This window comes from Mesoplodon mirus, assembly GCF_964341445.2.
Source record: "Mesoplodon mirus genome assembly, chromosome: 2".
Lineage (NCBI taxonomy): Eukaryota > Metazoa > Chordata > Mammalia > Artiodactyla > Ziphiidae > Mesoplodon > Mesoplodon mirus.
In genome coordinates, this window is record NC_138977.1 from 183514954 (window position 1) to 183541313 (window position 26360).

Genomic DNA, 26360 nt, shown 5'->3' on the forward strand with positions numbered 1-26360 from the left:
GGAAAAAGATAAATCATAAATTAAGCCAAAAATCAAAGAGTATGGTAGTTTTAACTAGTAAACAGTTAAACAAATAAACAATAAACGATCTGAACAAAGCAGGAACCCCATCACCACTCCCCCGAGTCATCTGTTACTTGTCTTTCTTCCTGGAGATCTCTGCTGTCCAATACAGCAGTCACAAGCCATGTGTGGCCACTGAGCACGTGAAGTGTGTAGTACAAACTGAGATGTGTTACCAATGTAAGATACCCGATTTTGAAGACTTAGTATAAAAAAAGAGTAAAATATCTCAGTAGTTTAAAATTTTTGATTATATATTAAAATATTTTAGATACATCAGGCTAAATAAAATATATTATCAAAGTTGATTTCACCTGTTTTGCTTTTCAATCTTTTTTAATGTGAGTACTAGAAAATTTTAAATCACACATGTGGCTTGCGTTCTCTATCTACTGGACAGTGCTGATCTAGACCACCTAAGGCTTCACAACTTGGAGACACGTGAAGATAAGTTAAGGGGAGATACAGGAGAGATGAATAAATGTGAATGATTTAAAAACCTCCTAGAGATGCCAATGACAGATGAAATAAATAGTAAGAGCTGGGAAAAAGAACAAAAATGTCTTAATCTGAAGGCAAAAACATGTAGATACTATGGAACACAGGCAGCCTTGTCACCCACACTCATCTTTATCTGGCTCCATGCAGGAGGCAGGAAAGTGTATTTCTGAGCATCCCATGCTACTCAGATGTACCTCCAACGAGGATGGACCAAGGACTAAGGAAGTCTTACATGTCAAATAAAAATACAATTCACGCTTCAAGATACTGAAGCACAAAGAAGTTGAAGAGTTTACGTGAAGCTTTTGACTAAAGCTGATGATAAACTTACTACATGTGCTTAATGAAGAGACGTTTACCCACATATATTGCTGAATATGGCCAGTAACTAAAATGTTATTACTTATACAAAAATGTATAACAATAATTCTTCCTCTGTGCACCCCAGCAGTCCAGGACTGCTCCCAACATGCTACATAGGAACAGCAATCCCTGTAGGACCCACCATTACAGACCCTGTTGTCTAGTGCATTCTTCCACTAGACCATGCAGTGCTGGGTTCAAGTGCAACAGTGCTGCAGTACAGATAAAAAGGGAGCACGCTCAAACTGTGTGTTCTCTTACTTCTGGAAGGGCTTCAAATGAAGGGAAGGTTCACACCCAAATATTTTCAAGAGGGTAATAATAGTGAATCCTTGACTAGTACTAGTTTCCTTTCCTCCCCCACTTTCCTTGGTCCACAATTCTTTCTCCAGCTTCTATTATTTGGCTTACCTGCATGTCTCCATTGAGAATTCTGTAAACTTCTTTGGAATCAATGAAATTTTGGTACACTTTATGTTGCTCTTCCGTAAGACGGCAAAATAAGACCTAAGGGGAGAATAAAAACAGAGCTGACAAAAAAACTTAACAAAACAAAATAACTAAAATATTAACAAAATTTACTAATCAAAAGAGCACAATGTATGTAATTTTCACAGTGTACCTCTTATTAAAAACAAAACAAAAAGAAGCCACATCTCAGAGCTGAGCAAAGACGAGCTCCCTCCTCTCAAGAGCCCCCTCCATTTCTGTCTTCCATCCACTTTCTGGTCCCCATGCCATTTGGTCCCCACCCCACTATCCCGGGAGTCCCTGAAGCCTGGCTTCCTGCTCATGGGGAAGTTCAGGACCAGGTGCACAGTGCTTCCTCTATCCCAGCCTTTGAGTGCTCAGACCATCTCAGCTCTCGAGCCCCTCAACCCACACTTCACTTCAGCAAACCTGATCAGGAACCTTAACCTTGCCTGGCACACCCCCTCCCTTTCCTGGAGTTCTAAGCCATCCCCAAGTTTACCAGACTCACTTCTGACAACCCCTTACCACGCCAGCCCAAAAGCACCTACTAATCCATGCCCCCACGTTCCCCTCACCCCCCAACATTCTGCCTCTCAACCCTCCTCTCCTTCTCCAAGACCACTGCCACCATTTCACAGCCTATGTTCCTCGGCTAGTCACAAACCCATGGTATTTTCCTTCAGCTACCCCTCTGCCACCCACTGCATCTGCCCTGCAAACTTCCAAATGAAGAGGAACTCAACTGCCTGCCTTCTCCACTCCTTTCTGGTAAGTGCTGAGTGCCGCTGGAGACAGCCCCACCAGGGCAGCGTCCTAGAGCTGACACCCCCCGCTCAGCACCTGCTCACACCCAGACGCCGTGACAACACTCCTCACTCTCCCCAAGCCACCCACCCACCACCTGTGTCTCAACCTCTACTTAAAAACATCAAAAGCAAAAAAACAGAAATAGAAACTGAAGCTATGAGGCCTGATTTCCTAATTTTCACTCTTTAAAATGTATCTACTTCTTCATCTGCCACACCTGGTTGTTCTCCTTTATTCTCAGACCAGTAGGTCCCTACCTGGGATCCAGGACAACCCTTTCATCTTTGCACCAGATCTGAAAACCCACTCATCTTCCTCAGATCAATGCTCCACACCTTAGATGCTCCAAAAACTGAGGGGGATGCTTCCCTGGTGATGCAGTGGTTAAGAACCCGCCTGCCAATGCAGGGGACATGGATGCGATCTGGAAAGATCCCACATGCCACAGAGCAACTAAACCTGTGCACCACAACTACTGAGCCTGCGCTCTAGAGCCCATGAGCCACAACTACTGAAGCCCGTGCGCCTAGAGCCCGTGCTCCGCAACAAGGGAAGCCACCGCGATGAGAAGCCCTCGCGCCGCAACTAAGAGTAGCCACCGCTTGCCACAGCTAGAGAAAGCCCGTGCACAGCAACGAAGACCCAATGCAGCCAAAAATAAATAAATTAAATAAATATGTTAAAAAAAAACAACTGAGGGGGAAAACTCCCTGAAAAGATGTGCAGAGTGACCACCTCCACTTCCCCGCCCTCCAGTCACTCCTGAGCCCAGCAGGCTCATCTGTCGTAGGCAGGTATATACAGCTGTAGTCTAGCCTGCCCCACAGCACCAGAGACCATACCTGTTAGCCTCACCTATTCTGTGTGTGAAAAGCAGGGTGAATGCCAGGTACACCTGTGCTTTAGGTATGTTTTGATAATTCTTGTATTTACAGACCTGTTCGTTTTTATCTGGCAAAGAAAGGCTCATTTTGACATCCGACTTCATTCTCCGCAGTAGGTATGGATTTATGGTATCTCGTAGAACACATGCACACTTATAAGCAGTTTTAACCTTTAATAAGAGAAAAGGGGAAACAATTACTGTATATCTAAGGAATGCATTTGTTCTTACCTCTCAATTGATTCCAATGCTTAAAAAAATTTTTTGAAAAGAATGACCAATGGTTGTACAAAATTGTTGGAAACAGTAGGAAAATGGTTTGTAAAAATTTAAGTTCCATATCCTCCAGGACGCAGTAGTTTTCATAATAATACCATCAGTAAAAAAACAAAACAAAACTTCTCATTAACCAAAATGTACGAAAGAACAAGTGGTAATTTTGTGCCCTGTTCCACCTCTATTTAATTATTATTATATAGTTAAACCCTAAAGTGGAGATTTATTCAGTTTGGCCCCCTCTAGGGAAAAAAACTGTTTTCAAACAAATCTCAGTTTATAATCTTGTACTCTCCAATAGCCACAAAGGAACTGCTACTCCGCAAGACTGAAGATCAAACACTAACTCAGGGAAATGCTGCAGCAAGGGGAACAGCAGATAATAAGCAGAGATTACTGCCCACAGGAGACTCAGAGAGTAAGTTCAAGAAAAGCCCTATGATCCCAGAAATGAAAGGTCACTCCAGCCTAAAGTGGAGCATATGGCTCTGTAATGGAGCACAGCCACATGAGATGGGTATTAACTGTCCAGAGAAAAACAAAGACCCACAGTGCAGGAAACCACTCCCTCTGCAGTTCACTTAAAGGCAAACAAAGAATTCAATAAATTATTGATACTTTGAAAAAAATCTAAATAGGCTAAACAACCTAGTAAATACTATTTAATGGAACAAGAAAATTTCCAACCAAAGCTTAAATTTAAGAAACTTATCAGCAAAATGAATAATAAAAAGAGCTTGAATAAACACAGAAAAATTCACGTTAAAACATTAACATGGTAAAAAAGAAAACACCTTAAAAGACCCTAAGAACACCTCACTCAAGTCTGTATACATGTATGTCATGTATGTGTGTATATCTTGTATGTCTAAACATAAAAACAGTTTTACGACCAGCAGACAATAACAAAGAAACTCCATTTGGGGCTTCCCTGGTGGTGCAGTGGTTGAGAGTCTGCCTGCCGATGCAGGGGATGCGGGTTCATGCCCCGGTCTGGGAAGATCCCACATGCTGCAGGGCGGCTGGGCCCGTGAGCCATGGCCGCTGAGCCTGCACGTCCGGAGCCTGTGCTCCGCAACGGGAGAGGCCACAACGGTGAGAGGCCCGCGTACCGAAAAAAAAAACCAGAAACTCCATTCATCAACGACTTTTGGTTACAGGTAACCCTGTAAATGTATCATTCAGACACTGATAAAAATTACCTGAAGATGATAATCAGGTACATTTTATGGCTTGTAATGCTGAGATAAATTTCAAATTTTAACAAGACATTGCAGTGCTACCAAGAAAGCAAGTACATTATTTAAAATCTTCCTAAAAATATATGCGGCGTTAAGGAAACTCTGCCCACATGTTCACGTCTACCTCCATTTCTCTCCTCTCAAAGAATGAGTGAGATGCTAATGGCACTGGAAACTCAGGGCTGGGCTGGTGAGTGGCCTGGCAGCTCGCTCTCTCCTGCCCGTCTACCCTTCTGGAAAGCCCGCCCGCCCCCAGCCCACTTGTGCTGAACTTGCAAGGGTTGGAGCTCAGAGTGGCTGGGGACGGGACTGTTTCTCACACCCCACTCTCCCCAAAGGAAGATCTTAAGCTCTAAACTGGGGTGGGGATGTGAGAGCAGGGAAGACCAAGAAACCCTATTTTAGCTTTGACATCACGCCACATTCTCCAGTCCAACTTTCGAGCCAATTCTATATTGAATTCCCTTCTGCTTCTCGTGTCTGCCTCTCTGTGAGTAAAAACGCACAGTGGGGATCCAACTGTGTTCCTTCGTTACCGCACCTCCCCACTGCTATGGAAAATGGACACCTTGCTGAGCGCGCTCATGCTTCCTTCCTCTTCCTGAGGAGGCAGAGTGATAACTCCTCCCCAGTGCTGCCTCTTCCAGAGCCCAGTCACCTCAGGCAAGTCACCAAAATGCTCAGTCTCAATAATAACCTTGGGCGTGAAATGAGGAGGCTCAACTAGATGACTCCTCGGGCTCTTTTCAGTTCTAAAATCCCCTGCACAGGCTCAATGTACAAATCCAAGGGGCAGTCCATGTTTTGGGTAGTTAATGTTCTTCCCCCTCACCCTCCTCAGCCTTTTATATCCTAATCACCCCCACCCAGGAAGCCTGCCTTGACTCCCACAAGCTCTGCTATTGGCTATCTCCCCTGAGCAAAGCCTTCATTACCCTATACTGTGATTATCTGTTTACCATTTTCCCCCCTGCACACTCTCCACTGGACCAGGAATGCTATTCAAGGGAAGGGTCTGATTGTCAGCCGTTTCCCATCATTTTAGCCCCAGCCTGACACACAAAATAGCTGCTGATAGACTATCTTCTTGGGATTCACTATTTCATGGCAACTATGGACTTAAAGCAAAAAGGAGCAAATAAAAGCAGTACCTCTGCTCCCAAGGACTTTACAGTCTAAAAAGGGAAAAAAGATAAGTGCACAAACTTCTGAAACAAGGACTTCAAGGAAGAAACAGACCATATGTGCACCACCTCAAAGTATATCCCATAAATGACTTATTAATTATAAAGGAGAAGTGGTAGCTTCAAAGAGTTTAGAAATCTGACACACAACACCTTGCCCAGTAATCAGACCACCACCGATGAAGGGAAAAACCAACAGCATGTGCCTCCAGATACGAGTAAAGTACTGAGAAAGACAGGTCACTTCTGTGTACTCCTGCTCAAAAGGCATAAGCTGATTCCAATCACAAAGAATGGAAAACAAACCCAAGGTGAGGCACATTCTATGAAAAATAGGCCTGTAGTCTTCAAAAATATCAAGTCATGAAGGCAAAAGAAAGATCAGAGGAACAGCTTCAGATTAAAGGAGACTAAAGAGACATGGAAATTACTGGAACAACTGGCACAATGTGCATGACAAATAGATTAGATAACAGAATTACATCAATGTTACATTTCCTCCTGATTTTGATGTTTATACCGTGGTTATGTAAGACAACATCACTGTTCTTAGGAAATATACACTAAAGGATTTGGAGAAAAAGGGCTTCGTGTCTACAACTTACTCAGATGATTCAGAAAAAAAAAGTATAAATTTGTGTGTGTGTGTGTGTGTGTGTGTGTGTGTGTGTGTGTGTATATACAGAGAGAGAGAGGGAGGGAGAGAGAGAGACAGAGACAGGTAGGGAAGGAGGAGGGAGGGAAGGAAAGATAAAGCAAATATGGCAAAATGTTAGCAAAATGCTAACAATTAGGGAATCTAGGAGTTCTTTTTACAATTCTTGCAACTTTCTGTTAAGTTTGAAATTATTCCAAAATAAAGAGTTAAAAAAAAAAAGAACAGGATACATGAAGGATAACGGAGATTCACTGGAGGAAGAGAACTCCCGTAAAAGTTAATTAAAAATCAAAAATCGACACTTCCGGGTAAGATGGCGGAAGAGTAAGACGCGGAGATCACCTTCCTCCCCACGGATACACCAGAAATACAGCTACACGTGGAACAACTCCTACAGAACACCTACTGAACGCTGGCAGAAGACCCCAGACCTCCCCAAAGGCAAGAAACTCCCCACATACCTGGGTAGGGCAAAGCGGAGAGATCCCCACACAGAGGATCAGTGCCGAGCGGCACTCACCAGCCCGAGAGGCTTGTCTGCTCGCCCGCCGGGGCGCGCAGCGCTGGAAGCTGAGGCTCGGGCTTCGGTCAGAGCGCAGGGAGAGGACTGGGGCTGGCGGCGAGAACTCAGCCTGAAGGGGGCTAATGTGCCACAGCTAGCCGGGAGGGAGTCCGGGAAAACTCTGGAGCTGCCGAAGAGGCAAGAGACTTTTTCTTCCCTCTTGGTTTCCTGGTGCGCGAGGAGAGGGGATTAAGAGCGCTGCTTAAAGGGGCTCCACAGACGGGCGCGAGTCGCGACTGAAAGCACGGAGCCCAGAGACGGGTGTGGGACGCTGGGGCTGCTGCTGCCGCCGCCAAGAAGCCTGTGTGCGAGCGCAGGTCACTGCCCACACCGCCCTTCCGGGAGCCTGTGCAGCCCGCCACCGCCGGGGTCCCGGGATCCAGGGGCGGCTTCCCTGGGAGAACGCACGGCGCGCCTCGGGCTGGTGCAACGTCACGCCGACCTTTGCCGCTGCAGGCTCGCCCCGCACTCCGTGCCCCTCCCTCCCGCCCGGCCTGAGTGAGCCAGAGTCCCCGAAGAGGCTGCTCCTTTAACCCTGTCCTGCCTGAGCGAAGAACAGACGCCCTCCGGCGACCTACACGCAGAGGCGGGGCCAAATCCAAAGCTGAGACCCAGGAGCTGTGAGAACAAAGAAGAGAAAGGGAAACCTCTCCCAGCAGCCTCAGAAGCAGCGGATTAAAGCTCCACAATCAACTTGATGTACCCTGCATCTGTGGAATACATGAATAGACAACACATCATCCCAAATTGAGGAGCCCGGAGTCAGTGCTGTGCCTCTGAGGTGGGAGAGCCAACTTCAGGACACTGGTCCACAAGAGACCTCCCAGCTCCACATAATATCAAACGGCAAAAATCTTCCAGAGATCTCCATCTCAACACCAGCACCCAGCTTCACTCAACGACCAACAAGCTACAGTGCTGGACACCCTAAGCCAAACAACTAGCAAGACAGGAACACAACGCCAACCATTAGCAGAGAGGTGGCCTAAACTCATAAAAAGTCCACAGACACCCCAAAACACACCACCAGACGTGGACCTGCCCACCAGAAAGACAAGATCCAGCCTCATCCACCAGAACACAGGCACTAGTCCCCTCCACCAGGAAGCCTACACAACCCACTAAACCAACCTTAGCCACTGGGGACAGACACCAAAAACAACAGGAACTACGAACCTGCAGCCTGCAAAAAGGAGACCCCAAACACAGTAACATAAGCAAAATGAGAAGACAGAAAAACACACAGCAGGAGAAGGAGCAAGATAAAAACCCACCAGATCTAACAAATGAAGAGGTAATAGGCAGTCTACCTGAAAAAGAATTCAGAATAATGATGGTAAAGATGATCCAAGATTCTATTTCCCAGATCCAAAATCTTGGAAATAGAATAGACAAAATGCAAGAAACAGTTAACAAGGACCTAGAAGAACTAAAGATGAATCAAGCATCGATTAAAAACACAATACATGAAATAAAAAATACTCTAGATGGGATCAATAGCAGAATAACTGAGGCAGAAGAACGGATAAGTGAGGTGGAAGATAAAATAGTGGAAATCACTGCTGCAGAGCAAAATAAAGAAAAAAGAATGAAAAGAACAGAGGACAGTCTCAGAGACCTCTGGGACAACATTAAACGCACCAACATTCGAATTATAGGGGTTCCAGAAGAAGAAGAGAAAAAGAAAGGGACTGAGAAAATATTTGAAGAGATTATAGTTGAAAACTTCCCTAATATGGGAAAGGAAATAGTTAATCAAGTCCAGGAGGCACAGAGAGTCCCATACAGAATAAATCCAAGGAGAAATACGCCAAGACACATATTAATCAAACTGTCAAAAATTAAACACAAAGAAATCATATTAAAAGCAGCAAGGCAAAAACAACAAATAACACACAAGGGAATCCCCATCAGGATAACAGCTGATCTCTCAGCAGAAACTCTACAAGCCAGAAGGGAGTGGCAGGACATAATTAAAGTGATGAAGGAGAAAAACCTGCAACCAAGATTACTCTACCCAGCAAGGATCTCATTCAGATTTGATGGAGAAATTAAAACGTTTACAGACAAGCAAAAGCTGAGAGAGTTCAGCACCACCAAACCAGCTTTACAACAAATGCTAAAGGATCTTCTCTAGGCAAGAAACACAACAGAAGTAAAAGACCTACAATAACGAACCCAAAACAATTAAGAAAATGGGAACAGGAACATACATATCAATAATTACCTTAAATGTAAATGGACTAAATGCTCCCACCAAAAGACACAGATTGGCTGAATGGATACAAAAACAAGACCCATATATATGCTGTCTACAAGAGACCCACTTCAGACCTAGAGACACATACAGACTGAAAGTAAGGGGATGGAAAAAGATATTCCATGCAAATGGAAACCAAAAGAAAGCTGGAGTAGCAATTCTCATATCAGACAAAATAGACTTTAAAGTAAAGACTACTAGAAGAGACAAAGAAGGACACTACATAATGATCAAGGGATCGATCCAAGAAGAAGATATAACAATTGTAAATATTTATGCACCCAACATAGGAGCACCTCAATACATAAGGCAAATACTAACAGCCATAAAAGGAGAAATCGACAGTAACACACTCATAGTAGGGGACTTTAACACCCCACTTTCACCAATGGACAGATCATCCAAAATGAAAATAAATAAGGAAACACAAGCTTTAAATGATACATTAAACAAGATGGACTTAATTGATATTTATAGGACATTCCATCCAAAAACAACAGAATACACATTTTTCTCAAGTGCTCATGGAACATTCTCCAGGATAGATCATATCTTGGGTCACAAATCAAGCCTTGGTAAATTTAAGAAAATTGAAATTGTATCAAGTATCTTTTCCGACCACAATGCTATGAGACTAGATACCAATTACAGGAAAAGAGCTGTAAAAAACACAAACACATGGAGGCTAAACAATACACTACTTAATAACGAAGTGATCACTGAAGAAATCAAAGAGGAAATTAAAAAATACCTAGAAACAAATGACAATGGAGACACGACGACCCAAAACCTATGGGATGCAGCAAAAGCAGTTCTAAGAGGGAAGTTTATAGCAATACAATCCCACCTTAAGAAACAGGAAACATCTCGAATAAACAACCTAACCTTGCACCTAAAGCAATTAGAGAAAGAAGAACAAAAACATCCCAAAGTTAGCAGAAGGAAAGAAATCATAAAAATCAGATCAGAAATAAATGAAAAAGAAATGAAGGAAACGATAGCAAAGATCAATAAAACTAAAAGCTGGTTCTTTGAGAAGATAAACAAAATTGATAAACCATTAGCCAGACTCATCAAGAAAAAAAGGGAGAAGACTGAAATCAATAGAATTAGAAATGAAAAAGGAGAAGTAACAACTGACACTGCAGAAATACAAAAGATCATGAGAGATTACTATAAGCAACTCTATGCCAATAAAATGGACAACCTGGAAGAAATGGACAAATTCTTAGAAATGCACAACCTGCCAAGACTGAATCAGGAAGAAATAGAAAATATGAACAGACCAATCACAAGCACTGAAATTGAAACTGTGATAAAAAATCTTCCAACAAACAAAAGCCCAGGACCAGATGGCTTCACAGGCGAATTCTATCAAGCATTTAGAGAAGAGCTAACACCTATCCTTCTGAAACTCTTCCAAAATATAGCAGAGGGAGGAACACTCCCAAACTCATTCTACGAGGCCACCATCACCTTGATACCAAAACCAGACAAGGATGTCACAAAGAAAGAAAACTACAGGCCAATATCACTGATGAACATAGATGCAAAAATCCTCAACAAAATACTAGCAAACAGAATCCAACAGCACATTAAAAGGATCATACACCATGATCAAGTGGGGTTTATTCCAGGAATGCAAGGATTCTTCAATATACGCAAATCAATCAACGTGATACACCATATTAACAAATTGAAGGAGAAAAACCATATGATCATCTCAATAGATGCAGAGAAAGCTTTCGACAAAATTCAACACCCATTTATGATAAAAACCCTGCAGAAAGTAGGCATAGAGGGAACTTTCCTCAACATAATAAAGGCCATATATGACAAACCCACAGCCAGCATCGTCCTCAATGGTGAAAAACTGAAACCATTTCCACTAAGATCAGGAACAAGACAAGGTTGCCCACTCTCACCACTCTTATTCAACCTAGTTTTGGAAGTTTTAGCCACAGCAATCAGAGAAGAAAAGGAAATAAAAGGAATCCAAATCGGAAAAGAAGAAGTAAAGCTGTCACTGTTTGCAGATGACATGATACTATACATAGAGAATCCTAAAGATGCTACCAGAAAACTACTAGAGTTAATCAATGAATTTGGTCAAGTTGCAGGATACAAAATTAATGCACAGAAATCTCTGGCATTCCTATATACTAATGATGAAAAATCTGAAAGTGAAATCAAGGAAACACTCCCATTTACCATTGCAACAAAAAGAATAAAATATCTAGGAATAAACCTACCTAAGGAGACAGAAGACCTGTATGCAGAAAATTATAAGACACTGATGAAAGAAATTAAAGATGATACAAATAGATGGAGAGATGTACCATGTTCTTGGATTGGAAGAATCAACATTGTGAAAATGACTCTACTACCCAAAGCAATCTACAGATTCAATGCAATCCCTATCAAACTACCACTGGCATTTTTCACAGAACTAGAACAAAAAATTTCACAATTTGTATGGAAACACAAAAGACCCCGAATAGCCAAAGCAATCTTGAGAACGAAAAATGGAGCTGGAGGAATTAGGCTCCCTGACTTCAGACTATACTACAAAGCTACAGTAATCAAGACAGTATGGTACTGGCACAAAAACAGAAAGATAGATCAATGGAACAGGATAGAAAGCCCAGAGTTAAACCCACGGACATATGGTCACCTTATCTTTGATAAAGGAGGCAGGAATGTACAGTGGAGAAAGGACAGTCTCTTCAATAAGTGGTGCTGGGAAAACTGGATAGGGACATGTAAAAGTATGAGATTAGATCACTCCCTAACACCATACACAAAAATAAGCTCAAAATGGATTAAAGACCTAAATGTAAGGCCAGACACTATCAAACTCTTAGAGGAAAACATAGGCAGAACACTGTATGACATAAATCACAGCAAGATCCTTTTTGACCCACCTCCTAGAGAAATGGAAATAAAGACAAAAATAAACACATGGGACCTAATGAAACTTAAAAGCTTTTGCACAGCAAAGGAAACCATAAACAAGACCAAAAGACAACCCTCAGAATGGGAGAAAATATTTGCAAATGAAGCAACTGACAAAGGATTAATCTCCAAAATTTATAAGCAGCTCATGCAGCTCAATAACAAAAAAACAAACAACCCAATCCAAAAATGGGCAGAAGACCTAAACAGACATTTCTCCACAGAAGATATACAGACTGCCAACAAACACATGAAAGGATGCTCAACATCTTTACTCATTAGAGAAATGCAAATCAAAACTACAATGAGATATCATCTCACACCAGTCAGAATGGCTATCATCAAAAAATCTAGAAACAATAAATGCTGGAGAGGGTGTGGAAAAAAGGGAACACTCTTGCACTGCTGGTGGGAATGTGAATTGGTACAGCCGCTATGGAGAACGGTATGGAGGTTCCTTAAAAAACTACAAATAGAACTACCATATGACCCAGCAATCCCACTACTGGGCATATACCCCGAGAAAACCATAATTCAAAAAGAGACATGTACCAAAATGTTCATAGCAGCCCTATTTACAATAGCCCGGAGATGGAAACAACCTAAGTGTCCATCATCGGATGAATGGATAAAGAAGATGTGGCACATATATACAATGGAATATTACTCAGCCATAAAAAGAAATGAAATTGAGCTATTTGTAATGAGGTGGATAGACCTAGAGTCTGTCATACAGAGTGAAGTAAGTCAGAAAGAGAAAGACAAATACTGTATGCTAACACATATATATGGAATTTAAGAAAAAAAAATGTAATGAAGAACATAGGGGTAAGACAGGAATAAAGACACAGACCTACTAGAGAATGGACTTGAGGATATGGGGAGGGGGAAGGGTAAGCTGTGACAAAGTGAAAGAGCGGCATGGACATATATACACTACCAAACGTAAGGTAGATAGCTAGTGGGAAGCAGCCGCATAGCACAGGGAGATCAGCTTGGTGCTTTGTGACCGCCTGGAGGGGTGGGATAGGGAGGGTGGGAGGGAGACGCAAAAGGGAGGGGATATGGAAACATATGTATATGTATAACTGATTAAATTTGTTATAAGGCAAAAAAAAAAAAAAAAAAAAATCAAAAAAATCAAAAATCACTCAATCTCAAAATTTTAAAGGTATTAAAAATGGTTTTTGACAGTCCTCTAATCTTAAAGGTCTAAAATCTTTTTCTAGTTATGTATTTTATTTCTGGCTCGGTCATAACCTGGCAGGTACAAGCCCCCACCTGAGAGCTGTGCAGAGACCCAGCCTCTCATGGAGGCTGGAGCCTGCCCCCAAATGCCATAAACCGCCCTCCAGTTGGCCTCACCTCCTAACGTTCCTGTCTGTGACAACCCCACTCTACCAGTCACCAGGCCTGAAACCTCAGGGGTCAGCTGCAGCAAGCTCACCACTCCTCCACCAATTTCCTTTATCTTATCAACCTCCACATCTTGTTTGTTCTGCCTAGAAAATGCCACTTGGGACTCTTGCTCTGGACCTGCTTTCTCAGGACCATCACCCACATTCAGGTCCAGGCTCTCATCACCCTCACCCCCAATTCCTGCAGGTCCCTCAATGCCAGCCTCCCTCCCACAACTACCTGCAGCCTGAGTAACCGTCCAAGAACAGCCTGCTCCCAGCCTCCTGCTCAAACACCTTTAGTGGCTCTTCCCTGCCTAAGCGCTCCTGCCTCCCTTCAAGGCCCCCACTGCCAGCATCCACAGCTTTCCTGCAACTCCCCCCAAAGCATCTCCAGTCCAGTCAAGCGTGTCTCTTCACTGCTCGTGGTCACACAGAGTGGCTGTGTTCATACTGTTGCTCTAACCTAGAATGTCGCACTTTTCCCAGCCTGTTTTCCCAGGATCAGGTTAAAGGGTATATGTCTTGTTAAGTCTTCCCTGGTGTCCCCTTTTCTAAGCTTGTAAAGTACTTTATAAGATGCACTACCCAATTTGCACTATTACATGCTGTCCAGAAGTGACTCACTCTTATCTCATAATTTCTGACAGCTCTTGAATATTTTACATGATTTTTTAAACACGCATCTGGAAAATTATGCGCTATCAAGCAAAAATAATTTTGTGGTTTTTATCAGATACCAATTTATAAGCTTGGTCATTTCCCTTACATTCTGAATGACTTGGCTACAAAGTATAGTATTTAGTAGGAACGTTTTAAATATTAAAATACCAGAAGTGTCACCTGCCTGATACATTACCTGTACTGGGGAGGCATTTGAATACCCCCCCATGGTGATGGGGACTGAGAACTGCTCCATAAACACAGGCAACGTGCCCAACTTTCCCGGGAAGATGAAATCAAAGAGTGACCACAGCTCACGGAGATTATTCTGCATCGGTGAGCCAGACAGGATGATGCGATGAGGGGTGCGGAACTGTTCGGGGAAAGCAAGGACTTTTCTGTTAACTTCACCTTTTAGCAGATGATCACCAACCCTACCCCAAAACACTCCCATGCAATCTTATTATTTAACACAACTACATATTATTTTGGTCTCCTCTAAAACGCAGACAATTTATGAAACTTTAATTCTTTAATTACACATAGATTAAAAATATATATATAGGCAAGAATTTTTCTTACTGTTCAAGCTGAAGACTATGGACTAGAGTTGGATTTGGTTACATTCTAACAACTGATCCCTATAAGAGACATTAAGCAACGTGAACAATTAGAATTTTAGAAAACATGATTAAGTGCAAGAATGAAAAGTGTTCTGCATTAAGGCAAAATGTGTATTTCAAATTCCTTATGCAAAAGCACAAGGAAAGATTAAATAAGTCTGTTACTAAAAGCAGACTTTATTCTCAATTAAATATTATCCACCTGGAAACCCTCCTTGTTGTAAGAGGTCACACCTGTTTGCAAGCTAGAGTGATGGCAGCATTTGGATTCCGAATTTTGTGTCCTTCGTCCAAGATCACGTAGTGCCAGTCATGCCTGCTGATATCATCTTGCATAAGTCGAACGTAGGAGTAAGAAGTGATCAAAATCCCATGACAATGAGCAATATCTCGAATTAGTTTCTCCTAAAACGATGACAAAATGGTAAAGACAGTTTTAAATAAGAAGTTAAATGAGGATGACTCTTAAAATCAACCTTTTAAGGACTTCCCTGGCGGTCCAGTGGTTAAGACTCCCCGCTTCCAATGCAAGGAGCACGGGTTCATTCCTGGTCAGGGAACAAAAATCCCACACGCCATGCAGCGTGGCCAATAAATAAATAAATAAAATCAACCTTTCATGTGGAGAAAAGGGAACCCATCTGCACTGCTGGTGGGAATGTAAATTGATACAGCCACTATGGAGAACAGTATGGAGGTTCCTTAATAAACTAAAAATAGAACTACCATACGACCCAGCAATCTCACTACTGGTCATATACCCTGAGAAAACCATAATTCAAAGGAGTCATGTACCACAATGTTCATTGCAGCACTATTTACAATAGCCAGGACATGGAAGCAACCTAAGTGTCCATCAACAGATGAATGGATAAAGAAGCTGTGGCACATATATACAATGGAATATTACTCAGCCATAAAAAGAAACGAAACTGAGTTATTTGTAGTGAGGTGGATGGACCTAGAGTCTGTCATACAGAGTGAAGTAAGTCAGAAAGAGAAAAACGAATACCGTATGCTAACACACATATATGGAATCTAAGGGGGGGAAAAAAGGTTATGAAGAACCTAGGGGTAAGACAGGAATAAAGACACAGACCTACTAGAGAATGGACTTGAGGATATGGGGGGGAGGGTAAGCTGTGACAAAGTGAGAGAGTGGCATGGACATATATACACTACCAAACGTAAAATAGATAGCTAGTGGGAAGCAGCCACATAGCACAGGGAGATCAGCTCGGTGCTTTGTGACCACCTAGAGGGGTGGGATAGGGAGGGTGGGAGGGAGGGAGACGCAAGAGGGAAGAGATATGGGAACATATGTATATGTATAACTGATTCACTTTGTTATAAAGCAGAAACTAACACATCATTGTAAAGCAATTATACTCCAATAAAGATGTTAAAAAAATTTTTTTTAAAATTTTTAAATGGTTCTAAAGAACCTAGGGGCAGGACAGGAATAAACATGCAGACATAGAGAATGGACTTGAGGACACGGGGACTGGGAAGGGTAAGCTGGGACAAAGTGAGAGAGTGGCATGGACATATATACACTACCAAATGTAAAACAGATAACTAGTGGGAAGCAGCCGCATAGCACAGGGAGATCTGCTCGGTGCTTTGTGACCACCTAGAGGGGTGGGATAGGGAAGGTGGGAGGGAGATGCAAGAGGGTGGGGATATGGGGATATATGTATATGTATAGCTGATTCACTCTGTTATACAGCAGAAACTAACACACCATTGTAAAGCAATTATACTCCAATAAAGATGTTAAAAAAGCAAAGCAAAGAAAGAAATAGCCATAGGTACCAGGAACAAACAGGGGATGGGCAGGGAAGAAATAGGTGAGGGAGATTAAGCAGTACAAACTTCCAGTTGCAAAATAAATGAGTCAAGGGTGAAATGTACAGTGCGGGGGAATGTAGTCAATAACTATGCAATATCTTTGTATTGTAACATATAATAATTAGACTTATCATGAAGATCATTTTGAAACCTATAGAAATATTGAATTACTATGTTGTGTAACAGGAATTAACATAGTGTTATAGGTTAATTATACTTCAAACAGAAACTCATAGAAAAAGAGATCATAGTTGTGGTTACCAGAGGTGGAAGATGGTGGGGAGGAGGAATTGGATGAAGGCAATCAAAAGGTACAAACTTCCAGTTATAAGCTAAGTACTGGGGATGTAATGTACAACGTGATAAATATAATTAACACTCCTGTATGTTAGGTATGAAAGTTGAGAGTAAATTCTAGAGTTTTCATCACAGGAAATTTTTTTCTATTTCTTTAATTTTGTATCTATATGAGAGGATGAATGTTCGCTAAGCTTACTGTGATAATTATTTCATGGTGTATGTATCTCAAATCATTATGCTGTACACCTCAAACTTCTACAGTGCTGTATGTCAATTATATCTCAATAAAACTGGAAGGAAAAATAAATATAATAAAATGTTTAAAACTTTAAAAAAAATCAACCTTTCCATCATGATACAATCTAAGGCACTTTATAAATATGTACACAAACATAATACATACAACAGAATTATACATTATCAGCAGTGGAAGTTTATGTTTCATTAATCTGTAAGTCGTAAACACTGACTAGTATGCCCACTACTGTGGGGGAGGAGGGCTCATAAGAAGACCAGAAAAAGGTATAACATGTAAACACTTACCCAATTTTTATTTTTCCCAAACATCCTTTGTGTTAATCCTTGTTAAACTGAAAACAACACAGTAGATGGAAAACGTTTTTTAAAAAAAAAAACGAAAGAAAATGAGAGAAAAGCCAAGGAGACAAGAAAGACAAACCCAGGAGCTCTGATGATGTATAACATGAATTCAAGAAGGACAGAGTACAAAGGATATAAAAGAAGTGATTTTAAAAATGACAGAAAAAACTTCTGAGGAGAGACCAGAGCCTATAGAACAAAACATCAAAACAGCCATACACCTGGGTACACGCCTATTAGATGCCTGAATCCCAAAAAACAAGGGAAAACAAGAAAATGCTGTAGCTTCTAGTCAGAACGAAACAGACTGAAAAAAGATTCCCTGCAAAGGAAAAAGACTACCTGCACTGAATATCTTTTCTGCAACACTAAATACGTCAGAAAACAAAGGGCAAATCTTTCCATAATTCTAGGGGGAAAGCAAAGACCCTGGAGTTCTGCATTGATCCAAATTAGCAGTCATGCTTGACAGAAAAAAATAACAAATTCCACCTTTAGCTGGGCAAGGACAGAAAATAAACCAGCACGAGGTGGCCTATGAACAGCACGCCACCTCCAGCCAATGCAGGGGTGCAGTCACTAAAAGAATGCAGCTCCTTTCCCTGGTGGGAGAAGAAAGGTGCTCAGGACTCCGCACTCTGCACAAGAGCAGGCAGCAGAGCTCCCCGCCTCATGATCATCACAGACTGAGTGCTCACAGCAACTCTGAGAGAGGACAGAGGTCCTTACCCCTAATTTACAGAGGGGAAAACTGTGGCTTAGAGATAGTAAATAATATTATCAGGTCACATAGCTGGTAAAGTGGTGGTAGGATTTGAGCATAGAAAAGCAGCCAACTCCAAAGCTAATATTAACTAAATATTAGGCAACACTGCCTCTTACTTTACTATAAAAGAAAATATTTTTAAGGGAAGATTACATGTAATATACCTACCATTCTTAAATTATTAAAATAATAATTAAGTAAATATTAAAACATTGTTTTAAATACTAATGAAACTGTTATAAAATTATCTAAAATATAAAAAGGGATCTATTTTTGCATGATTATAATTCCAGTTTAATTTAACAAACCTAGAGTGAGAACAGGGGAAATTAAGAGTGTACTAAAAATCCCACCTTATCAATGGTAGAATGGGACACAGGTTATGAATACTGTTCAATTCTTTATCATGACAGAAAAACAGACTGAAATACATTCATAAAAAATTTAAACCCAGGGCTTCCCTGGTGGCGCACTGGTTGAGAGTCCGCCTGCCGATGCAGGGGACACGGGTTCGTGCCCCGGTCCAGGAAGATCCCACATGCCGCGGAGCAGCTAGGCCCGTGAGCCATGGCCGCTGAGCCTGCGTGTCCGGAGCCTGTGCTCCGCAACGGGAGAGGCCACAACAGTTGAGAGGCCCGCTTACCGCAAAAAAAAAAAAAAAATTTAAGACCATTTATTGATTAATAGTTGCTACTTCAGCATAAATACCAGAAAAGAAATAGACTGTAGAACTATCAAACCACTATCAGGAAAAAAATAGATATAGGAATAGAAAATTTTCTAATAGGAAACAGAAAAAGAATTAAGAAAATATAAAAAGCAGAATATACAATAAACAGAAAATAAGACAGCTGGCTTCAGACCTAACATTTACGTCAGGGTCTCCACGTGACAGTGGGCTGTCAGCAGTGACCCCTTCCACTAGGAAAGTACAGCCAAAACCTGGCCTTGTGTTTAAGGGATGAGACCCAAACTAGACTGGTGCTAAGAGTTAAGAGTATGGGAACTATTAAAGATATCCCAAGGAAATGCAAACAAAAACAGGGCAGGATCAGAAATACAAGTATCAGACAACAAGAAGTGAACAGGAAAAGGAGGGCTTCTTTTGTATTTTAAGGAGACAACACACTAGAGAGAAGAGCCAGGCCTTTACCTGCCTGCCTGGAGCACTGCACCAGAACCCAAGGCACAGCCCTTAGAGCTATGCTGGCAAAGTAGCACATCCACAGCCGGCAGGGGACATGGCCACAGCTTCTCAGAGTTCGACAGTCAGAAGAGACAGAGGAAGACTAAAGGCAACTAAAAGTTTATAGTTAGGATCCAAAGGATCTGAGTCTCTCCATCAGTGGGCTCCTTTTAATAGTTCTCAGCAGAGCCTTAACCCACACAAAGATACTCATTCCCCATGCCCTACTGAGGCTGAAATCAAACCAAGCAGCCAATACAATTGGCTAAATAAAGACAGTGAGACAGTAAGATAAAAACAAAAATCAGTGAAGCTTAAGGACAAAACCTGGTAGAATTGATAGAGAAAAAAACTAAGTAACTCTTTGAAGAGACCAAAAAACAGACAGACCTCTGGAAAGTCAGCCCGAAGAACAGACTCAGATGGGCAGCATGAAAAACATTAAAGGAGTCACCACAGAGGCAGAGAACACAAAACGTGAGCCAATGCCACGTGCAATCCAATGCCAAAGAATCTGAACTTTGACAGAGAATGTGAACATTACCAAAATGGACCCAGGAAAAATGAGACAAACCAATCAGACCAATACTGAAGGACTTGAAAAGGATGTTGTTATGCTTTTCCCACCAGAAGTCTACTAGACCCAAAGGGTTTTACGAGTGAAGTAGGAATCAATCCTGTTATTTAAATGGTTCCAAAATACAGAAAAAGATAGAAGGCTAGCAAAACCCTGTTTTCAAAACTGACAGAAGCAACATGCTCACACGATGTGTGTACTCCCCAACTAGAGATTCATTACTTTATAAATAAAATCTAGCACTATATTAAGCTAACAAGGCATCACAGAAATAGAAGAATAGCTAAATATTAGGAAAACTAGTACAATAATTCATGTAATCACAGTCATACAAATATTATAAAATTCAACATCTTAAAAAATATTATCTTAATAAACAAGGGTTAAAATATTTTTTAATTCAACAGAATATAAAAGGGTGTAACAATGGCCAAGAAAATTCTGAAAGAGGAAAAGAGAAACTTTTCTCATGTCATAATACACTCAAAACTTCAGAGTTAAGAGCTATAACACCTGGTACTAGTAAAGGTTCAACAGGTGAGAGGTGTATTATTAATATGACTACTGTTTTGCCATCTTCCTATTCATGATTTTCCGCGCCTATGTGATACTACATCGAGGGCCACACCTGATTTAACCATTTCCTGACATTTTTTTTTTTTTACCTTATGATGAATGCAGCACTAAATACCTCAAGGCTCACAGCCTTACAAACACACATATAGACTCTCCCATGCCTCGCCTTACCCACTTCTCCCTGACTACACTGCTATTCCACTGCCACCGGCTCTGCCACGGTGGCTAGTGTCCAGTGAAGAAAAGCAGGCTCTCCAGAGATGCACTTTTCCACCTCGAATGCATCCCACCAGTCCTGAGACTTTTAGAAGCCAGAGCTGATTTCAATAGCTCCTCCACATCTGACTTTTCCACTGAGATTCTGGGCAGGCAGCTATCCCAACTCTATCCCTATCTCTTCCTCCTCCTGGGACAGCAGTGGCTGCCAAAAGTCATGAAGCAGGTAGGGCGTGGAATAACAGCAAACCGACACACAGGAATGCCCCGTGCCCTGTGCTACTCCAGGCACAGAGTTATGTGCCCAGAGAGAAATGGGAGAGTAAAACAACAACAACTGTTTGGGGCGTGAAATACAGCAGAAGTGAAATTACCACTCACATTTATAAAATGTTCCCTGGATCACAGCCAAACCCTGCCCATGTGGATCTAGTTGCTCATGACCCTGGAACTCCTAACTGCTAGATGCAGTGACTCACCACAGTCATTCCACTACCCTCCAAGGAACGCCACCCTGAATTGGATTTCGGACATCACTTTACCACAGTTAAACAAACGAGATGCCATGCCTCTCAAATACATACCACCAGAGTGATGTTTAGCTTCTTTGACATGTCTAAGAATTGAAGTTTATTTGGAAAATTCTGTAACGTTAACTACAGAAATACAAAATTTCTACCATATTCAAAAAGATGTATGATGATAAGAATCAAAGATGCTTTTATAAAAAGAGTAAGAAATTTTTTTAATGTCCACATTGAAAACATAACCTTCACTTAACAGCCACTGGGTAAAAACACACCTAAGACTATCTGTTTTTACCTGATTCAATCTCAGAATTCTGTAACTGCCTAGACCGGAGTTTCAATAATGGTGAATTGTTGAATATTATGGACGTCTCTATCCAAACACTTAAGACAAATCATCTCGGGCGGTTTCAAATTAAAAGCTTGTAAAATATGTAACCTCTCCTAGTTTTTGCAATTAATAGGGTACATCTGCAATTAGCCTGACTTACTGAATGCAGTGCTGTTGTCATTAAAAGATGTCTGTGAAAGCGCTGCTGTTATTACGGAGGCTCAGGAGACCAATCCCTCCTAGAGGGCAAACAGTGGACTGGTAGAAAACAACAGCCATAAATCACACTGTCAGGCAGCAGGGAGAGCAGAGTGGAGCACAGGCACATGAAGGCCATTCACGGTAAACACAGCACGGCAGCTTCCCAGGCAGGATTTACTGCACCTGTAATTAATTAAAATTTCCTTCAAGCTAAATCTTTAATAAACAAGGATTTGTGCTGACAATGAAGAAAAAAAGGGCTCCAGCAACATAATTTTACAATATCCCTCAAAGACCAAGCATAGCATCTATCATTTCTTGTATCAGGTGTATACACCGTCTCGAAAGTTAATGGGAACTGCATCACATTGTGTTGTAATTTGTGTACCTGGAGTGGGTCTGAAATATTTAGGATGCTTGAGGGACCATGTGGCCCTTTTCTACTTTTATTTGTTATGTTTTTACTTGCCTCCCTTCCAGCTTTTTAAAAAGCCAAGTCTTTTTATGCTAGTGTTTCAGAAAACGGGCCTTTTTAAAGAACATGTGATGGTAGTTGCATCAGATGGCCGTGTTTTCCTGTGGTCTGTTCTTTGGTCATACCTTGCATTTCCCAAAAAGAATTTTAACACTGTATTTCACTGTATCATTTTGGGGCCAATGAATCTAGACACGAAGGAGAAAGGCCTAGATGTGAATGACTATGAATATTTTTGAAAAAGCAGGTCTGAACCTTCTATCTCGAATGTATTTATATTGAATCAATCAGAAATGTCAGAGCATCTTTTCTCAAGTACTGAGATGAAGATGTCTACCATATTCTTCATTTCTAATTGTAGGAATTACCTGAGTAGACACTGTATGCTGGGGACCATACTAAGTTTATTGTGCACACATATTAACCCAATAAATCCTCAAAAAATTACCAAAAATAACCCATTTTCAGGAGATCAAACTAGGCTCAGAAAAGCTAAGTGACTTGCACCAGGTCACAAAGCTATAAGATGGCAGATCCAAGATTCCAACCCTGGTTTGGTAATTATAAAATCTATGCCTTTATGCCATTGTCACATTTCCTAATCCTATGCCTCTAAATACCATGAATGGATCAAAATGATAATCTCTTTGAATTATCAAAACTATTCCATAGAATTACTATATCCTACAAGGCAGGGAAAGGTGGGAGAGCTACAAAGTGACAACTGTTTCAGAATATAAGCAAGAAATTTCTCATTACACATCTTCCAACAAATTGAAAAAAGGGTCCTTAATAATTAAATAAACTTTACAACACAGTGCTCAAGTTGCCACCCCCTGCTGTGAGTTATGGGATAAGAATTACAAAACTGCCTTCTTTTATTATCTTTCATATATTTTCTTTCCCCAAGAAAATGGTTAGCTTTTCAAGATCAGTTAAAAACATCATATCCATTTTTTAGAATCCTAATAGCATCAAATACCTGCAATGTTATGCTTATAGTTATTCAACAAATAAATATTAATCAACTTACATATCATTTCTCTCCATTAGAAAAAAGGGATCATAAAACATGAGAAAAGGATAATCTTAGATTCCTAGTAAATGAGATTTCGACTGACCATTAAAGGAGATTCAGAGCCTGAAAATGTCTTTATCTGATTTGATCATTTGGTTGAAAATATTAGCCACATATTTTTTTGCAAGGTTGCTGGGTGTGCATTTGATAATTCAAAATTATGCTGTCAACCAAAGAGAATATTAACAAAGATAATACAGGATCACCTGGTGAGAGAGGTGGGAAGCTAAAAGGCAATTTAGGGAAGAAAAATGATAGATGATCTCCATTTAGAAATTGTTTGATCATTTGATAGCTCTTCTCTAAAGGCAAAATTTCAAAGTTTTACATCTTACCAGCTACAACAAATCATTAGAAAAATAAAAATAATCTATTTGAATGATAAGCAGAATAATTCTGGCATTATTACTTTTTTAAGTTTTCCGAAGAGAAATTCTCTTCTCTTCCCTATTTTCTCCAGCACTGAATAACCCCATACCAGAGTGCTGCTATTATCAATACATTTAGACAGGACAGCTGGTGGGCACAGAAAGTTCCCCCATGGAAAAAAGAAATTTCAGCCTATAAGGATGGAAAGGAAGTTAGACATTAGATGCTGGCTTAAAGGACAGACCAGCACTGACAGAATATTTGAAATGTGATTAAGAAATGTAAACTCTATTGCAATCTAACACACACCTATAAGCCAACAGGTGTGCATGGAGTGGTAACAAAGATCTGTACACACAAATACAAAAGGAAGGAGCAAAGGGATCAAATGACACTCAGTCTTTTAACCCAGAAGCCAGAGTTCTGATCTTGGAAGTGTTATAACAAGGCCTGTGCAGAGGAATTAACACATTTTCAATACGTCGTCATCACAAATAATAAACTGATATTAATATTAATAATAAACTGATTGTGTTTCTAAGTAGAGAGTATGGTTTGAAAGATGCGAAAGAACATCTTTTCGATCTTTTGCATAACAGCTTACATCTTTAGAGATCTGAGATACTTCATAATGAAAAAGGAACTGTCCAAAGAGTTTAAGGGTCAGAGTAAAAACACAAGTCTACTGCTTTTCCTCAAAAGTTAAGCAAGAAACTTCAAGTTAAAGTTCTTGGTAGACCATTAAGTACTAAAAAAATTACGAACAATCATATATATGCATGTGTCTGTGCATAACCAGACACCTCAGAAGGTGCAAATCACTGTAAACAGAAGTGAAATAATTGTTTGCTCTCTAAGCAAGTTAAGGAAGCAAATCTCACCAACAGAGACACTGACCAATGTCAATTCTATTTTCATTCATGAGTCAATGTATTTCATTTACATGAAGGTTGCTCTTCAGGCTATAATAATAGAAGAGACACAAGTGAGCCATGATATGGTAAAGGTGTAAAAGAAAAAGCACAAAAGAAATAAAAGGATAAGGAGGAACATGTGAAAAATTTGCCTTTTAAAGACATTCATCAACTAATGAATCCTAGTACAAGACTTTGCAATACAAAATGTTAAGAAATGTCAATAGACAATGGAAGTGAAAAAAGGAATCAAAAATGTTTTACAGGAATGATGACAGGATAGTTACAACAATTTAGTTTAACTAGAAAAACAATCTGTTATTTTCATGCTGTTGAAAAAAAATCAGGTTTTTTTTGTTTGTTTTGATTGCAGCATTTATCCCACTTCATTAATTATTTCAACTCATTTGTTTTCTATTTATCATTTAAAATTCAGGGCAAAGTATGCTGTTTTTAACAATAGCTAGTAAAAGCAAGATTCCATCTCACCAAAGTTGAGCTACCAAATTATAGATACTCCTGATTCACTTTTATCAAAAGTTCTGCTTACTCATGACCATGAACAAAATGGGAATTTGGAGGAAAGGGGGTACTGGCAGAATTATAAAGACACTGGAGTTTAGTGGCTCACACGTATTTAACTGAGTGAGGCAAACATCCAACAGCTCTCTCAGCTGGCACTGCTTTCATGGGGGCACAGAGACCTCACTCAAGAGCTGTGAGACTCAGGACAGAAAGAAAGAACTCATAACAAACTGACACTTCTTGTCTACAGAGTAAACCTGCAAACCCACAGTGAAAATGTGTAATTATTACCTATTGTCTATAGGGCCCTTGGGATACAATAATGATGAAGACAGTCTCCACACTGCAGAGCTTACAGTCTAGATGGTAGACAGACATGAGAATTAAAAAAGCATAATACAACCTATCTATGCTACCCAGAGGAGAAGAGATGATAAACCTTTTTGATAATGTGGGTAAAACTACAAGTGAGAAAATGCAACTTTCAAAGAACAGTGATTAGACTTAAATGGTAATCATCGATTCAGAGAACAAAAAACAACTTAACTAAAAGGCAACAGTACAAATTACAAAATGGCAGGCTGTTCTTCTGTTCATTTAAAATACATTTTAGGGCTTCCCTGGTGGCGCAGTGGTTGAGAGTCCGCCTGCCGATGCAGGGGACACGGGTTCGTGCCCCGGTCCGGGAAGATCCCACATGCCGCGGAGAGGCTGGGCCCGTGAGCCATGGCCGCTGAGCCTGCGCGTCCGGAGCCTATGCTCCGCAACGGGAAAGGCCACAACAGTGAGAGGCCCGCGTACCGAAAAAAAATAATAATAATAAAAATAAAATAAAATAAAATACATTTTAAAAGCATGTTAACAAATTCATTCATCAATTAAGAGTTATTTTATTACATTTTGTACCTACTTTTCTAAAACTGTTTAAAGTCACTAATGCCCCAAATTTAGCCAGTTA

At 40.7% G+C, this 26360-nt stretch overlaps 1 protein-coding gene across 2 annotated transcripts in view; it reads right to left on the reverse strand.

The window, feature by feature from the left end:
• Nucleotides 1–26360, reverse strand: part of ERCC6 (ERCC excision repair 6, chromatin remodeling factor) — an 81536-nt gene that overhangs the window by 11338 nt on the left and 43838 nt on the right. For both annotated transcript variants that reach the window (XM_082603926.1, XM_082603925.1), the window contains exons 9-12: nt 15145–15315; nt 14484–14660; nt 3146–3262; nt 1339–1434 (exon numbers count right to left, since the gene is read on the reverse strand). In XM_082603926.1, coding sequence (XP_082460052.1) covers nt 1339–1434; nt 3146–3262; nt 14484–14660; nt 15145–15315 — 561 coding nt within the window. The remainder of the gene's footprint in view (nt 1–1338; nt 1435–3145; nt 3263–14483; nt 14661–15144; nt 15316–26360) is intronic.